Here is a 5,000-nt window from a genome sequence, read left to right as displayed (position 1 = left end):
ATGTTTAAGTGTTTGAATAGGATGAGAAAGAGTCCGGAATATTTAAAACACAAAAACAACATATTATGCATCGTAAGAAAATATAAATCGACCCCAGTATTTTCCAATTTTATCGACTGAGCCGTCTTAGGGGCATTATAGGCCCCCAAGCAATTCAATGCACTGAGGGCCAGTGTATTCATCTATTGACAACAATAAATCAGAATCTGGCCCCTAGACCAGTGAGGCCCTCGGCATTGTTTATCGACCCTACAAAGATAAAACGCTACGTTGATCCCGGTGAGATTTGAACTGAGAAAGTGGAGGATGACCGTAACTAAGTGACCGTCACTCTACGTTTCTGCCAACCTTCTCGGTTTCACAGGGATTTACTAGTCTACAGTTCATTGCTTAACAAGAGGGCGCCTTTAAGTGGTTGCACGACGAGCTGGAAATAGCGGCCAAATTACCTTCAAATCACATCCTACCGTATTAAAAATAAAAAAATAAAGAAAAAGTGGGACAGTCGATAACATACACCGAGAGTAAGACTGTACTTGAAAAAAAAAAAGCTGTGTGCGGCCACAACTAGGGCCATTTTAACAGAATGATAGCCGCTCCCCATCCCCGGCAAAGTAAAGTACGGAGGCCCCCTACATACACAACAACATAAACAGATTAGCATTGAACCCCTAGCCCCGCGGGTACCCGCGGGCAATTGCTTAAAGTCGGCACTGGTTTTTGTTAGAATGAATAATAAATCTCTGATTATAGGAAAGCCAGAATGTCGACGATTCGATCAGAGACGATACGAACCAAACAACTTAATCACTTTTACACATAAAAAGCACTTGTTTGTCACCCTTGTAAATACATTTCAGGTTATTTGACAATCTAATTGAGATTAATTAATTACTTATCATACTTCAGCGGCTTTATCTCACCCAGGGTTATGGGTGGGTGGGGTAGTGTATTTTTTTTGTCTGTATATCTGCTGGTACACACAAACGACGTTTATTGGCGTGTGAAGATGTTTTTGTATAAAATAACTTTAACGTTTAACACTATTGTGAGTAGATATTTTATATTGAATAGTATACGGAAGACACCAACTGATGTGCGTGGTTGTTTTATATAAAATAATACACATAAAACGATAGATTCGGCAGTAAAAAGTAGAGAACTAATCAACGGTGGGGAAGTTGTGAAAAATATATAGAAAGAGTATGTGCGAATAACTATACTATGTTTGAATATATACACACACGCATGTATGTTTTATGGGTAAGACTTGTGTGTGCAATAAATACACACACACACACAGATATGCAGAAATATAGATAGTTAGATAGATAATAAACAGAATGATATGCTAGTGTATAGAAAAAATATACGGAACTCTTATTTGCAGTTGGCTTGTTTTAATAGCATAAAGGCTTAACACAGATTTTTCAGGGTTGTCGATATTGTTTGGGCAACGTCGTATTGGTTTCACATCTTTCTTTGGGGCAATTAGCGATGCACGTGAGTGAAATAAAGCAATTACAAACAGATATCGAAACCGGTTCGTTGCAAGTGGTTCGCTCACCGCCGCACCCCCCACCATCTGTCACAATGTTGTTGATAGTAGCAGGATTGCTTTACTATAACACAGAAATGTCAATAATTTCTTTCTTTCTCCTCGCGTGCACGCACTCACGCATATACATACATATATGGGCACAAACACACACACACGCGCATTATGTACATATATTCACGCTGTGATAGATGGATAGATAGATAGATAGATAGATGGTTAGATGGATGGATAGATAGATAGATAGGTAGGTAGATAGGGGGATAGATAGATAGATAGATGGTTAGATGGATAGATAGATAGGTAGATGGATAGATAGATAGATAGATAGATAGATAGATAGATAGATAGATAGATAGATAGATAGATAGATAGATAGATAGATATGCATACACAGATTGCACACACAAACATGCACGCACACAATTACAAGCACATACATGTACACACTCATACATGCATACCCAATCACACATAAATATACAGAGGTAGGTATGTAGGTAGTCACACAAACACATTGAATTACACACACACACAGAGGTACATATGTACGCGGTCATACACACATAAACAGAAATACGTATGTACACACTCCTTCTCTCTCTCTCTCTCTCTCTCACACACACACAAATAAACAGATGTACCCATGTACACATTCACACACACACATTCTGTCATACATACACGTAAACACAAAGCTATGTATGTACACACGCGCGCGGCTAAGTCTTGGTTATCAACAAACAATGTAAAGGAGAAGTGAATCTGGCAAACAGCAAATATGAGAATTTGGAACCACAACACGTTAGATACTGTGCTATTGATATTATAATATATGATAATATATAAATATATATATATGTATATATATATATATATATACCAATTAAGGACTGAACACGAAAAGTGGACAGTCAACATGCTAGATATAGACGTCAAATCGCCATTCTCCACAAGATTATGTTCTCAAATCAAACTCAGCACAAAAGTTTGATTTGAGAACATAATCTTTGTGGAGAATGGCGATTTGACGTCTATATCTAGCATGTTGACTGTCCACTTTTCGTGTTCAGTCCTTAATTGGTATATATAAATATTTTAATCTTCGGATTCTTTTTTAATATGCTAGATCACTGGTTTTAATTGATAAATATCAATTTCTACCCTTAATTAATTTTATATTAAATATATATATATATATATATATATATATAGCATTTGTCATTGATCCTGTTTTTGTTGTCGTTATTGTTGTTGTTGTTAATCTCAACATAGTTTTAATAAGGTTACTTTGATTTATAATAAAATATTAAAACAAATTGACTTACTAGATTGAGCATATCCAGTAACTGTTTTGGACTTTCAACACAACACTGCTCCCCTTTAGGATCATCTTTCCTTGTAAGCTTGTCCAAAAATCTGTCTTCTTCGATACTGGGACCGAGTCTCAGGTTGTCACATGGAACACATAATTCCTCGTTTTCGCGATTTAACATTTTAGATATTTGTTCCCCGACCTTCGGTGCATGAGAATGGTTCTTAAGTTCACTATTGAAGTTTACGAATAGTACAGCTATAACAATAATTAACACCACGATGCCGACTAAAACCGAGACGAAAAGTGCACGAACCTTATTATTTAGCACCTTTAGTTCTTCCATAATCGTATCCATTTGTTGCTTATGTTCAACATTCGAAGGTTGCCCCTTCTGAAGAGGGGCAAACTCGGGTAAGTTCGACATCATTTTATTTTTTATATCACACCTCTTTCACGCAACTTTTTCTCTCACTCTTTCAATTATTTCCTTAATTCTTTATTTTGTTATATCAACCGTGCTGGCAATTTTCACTGTGTCGACCCTTCGTTTCAACCTATGAGATCCCAGTTGGTAGCCACCAGGTTGTTTACCCTTAGAATGTTTTATCTCAAATTTAAAAAAATATATATATATGTAATTTTCGGTAGTTCCCTGAAACTCATAAACTCGTATTCAACGGATATATTCATCTACATACATGTAAATACATACACACATTCATGCAAAACACAAGTATAAACACATAAAACTGCACTTGGAATCGGTGTGCTTTTTCTCCCGCTTAACACGATGGTATCGGTTCCACTCCTATTTATAAACTCCGTGCGGGTTTTGTCAGTTATGACTTAAAATAACCTGTAATTCCTCACGTCAAGAAGGTATTCCCTGCGCTACGGTTGGAGTAGTCAAAATCCAAGTTCTCATGCTTAAAGTCCCGAATTTCAGTGAGTTCTAGTCGTTGGTTACCTCCGGAAAAAAAATATACCACCAATGTTGCTACGCTGCCGTGTGATTCAACTTGCTTACTCTTCAATATTCTTTACAATATCTTCAAACATAAAAAAGACACTTTATCTATATAGCAGTTCTTTACAGAATTGGTTGTGGATTTTCGCATGAAATACTCCTGTAATGGCTGACTATGAAGCGAATTTGGTACCAAGTTCGATTTGAAACAATATGAATGAAAGAAAGTAACAGCTGATATTTCCTTACGCACACACAACAACAAGTGGGATAATAAAATTGTATATAAATGTAGTTCGCCGGTTAAAAAAGAACTGCTCTCAAACAGATATTTCAGATTAAGCACAATGAGGCATTTGTAAATAAAAAATATTGATGTTTAAATATATATGTACATATGTATGTGTATATTATTATATATAAATGCAATCTAGACAAAGTGAAAATAAGCGAACTCAGATGCACGCTTGCAACCAACACAACGAAGAAAGTTCGCTCTCGAAGTAGAAGAATATAAATAAATATCAATATTCAACGGCTAAAATCCATCTGGTCCGGTGAGATGTGTGTATAAAAAAACATAAGTTAAGCGTCAAAAGAAATGGACAAATGCCGCTGGTTTCCTCGACCTGTATATACGGAGGGTCATGCTATCTACAGAACTGGCGACCCGCACAGTACGGGAACTACTAAACGAAACCTGACCTTCCTCACATACACAAACTATGACGTCGCATCGTATAGCCAATGGCGTGTCTCAGATGATCAGAGCACTTACATACTTACTTGCAGACATACATTCGTACGCTGGAGTGTGTGCGGAGACTTAATAAAGCACAGATAAAATACCTTATAACTTATTACAAGAATACCGAATATATTCGAGCAGAACAGAGAGTAAAAGGTATCTCGTGGGAGTAATTTCGTGTGTGGTGTGATAGTGAAATTATAGAAGCAATAATAAAAAATATAAGGGGAAAAAGTCTGTAATAGAATTATCTCTGTGTATCTGTCTTACTAACAATCGCAATCTCCCTGGAAAAAGCGGTTTTCCGATAATAACAATATAATTAACGATTTTTTTTTTCTTCTCAGCAAATGTATTCACACTAGTCAGCTTAAATCTACATATAATTACAAAAAAAAAAAAAAGAAGA

The 5,000-nt window shown here is 36.2% G+C and overlaps 1 protein-coding gene across 1 annotated transcript in view; it reads right to left on the bottom strand.

The window, feature by feature from the left end:
- The window catches only part of LOC115209299 (tumor necrosis factor ligand superfamily member 10), a 321,447-nt gene extending 316,872 nt beyond the window's left edge, over nucleotides 1-4,575 (bottom strand). Inside the window, exon 1 of the mRNA XM_029777636.2 lies at nucleotides 2,887-4,575. Coding sequence (XP_029633496.1) covers nucleotides 2,887-3,303 — 417 coding nt within the window. The 5' untranslated portion in view covers nucleotides 3,304-4,575. The remainder of the gene's footprint in view (nucleotides 1-2,886) is intronic.
- Between the last annotated feature and the right edge of the window lie 425 nt (nucleotides 4,576-5,000).

The sequence above is a fragment of the Octopus sinensis genome, linkage group LG3 (genome assembly GCF_006345805.1).
Source record: "Octopus sinensis linkage group LG3, ASM634580v1, whole genome shotgun sequence".
NCBI classification, from domain to species: Eukaryota; Metazoa; Mollusca; class Cephalopoda; order Octopoda; family Octopodidae; genus Octopus; species Octopus sinensis.
Note: the sequence above shows the minus strand (reverse complement) of the source record. Positions and strands in the feature narration are given on the sequence as shown.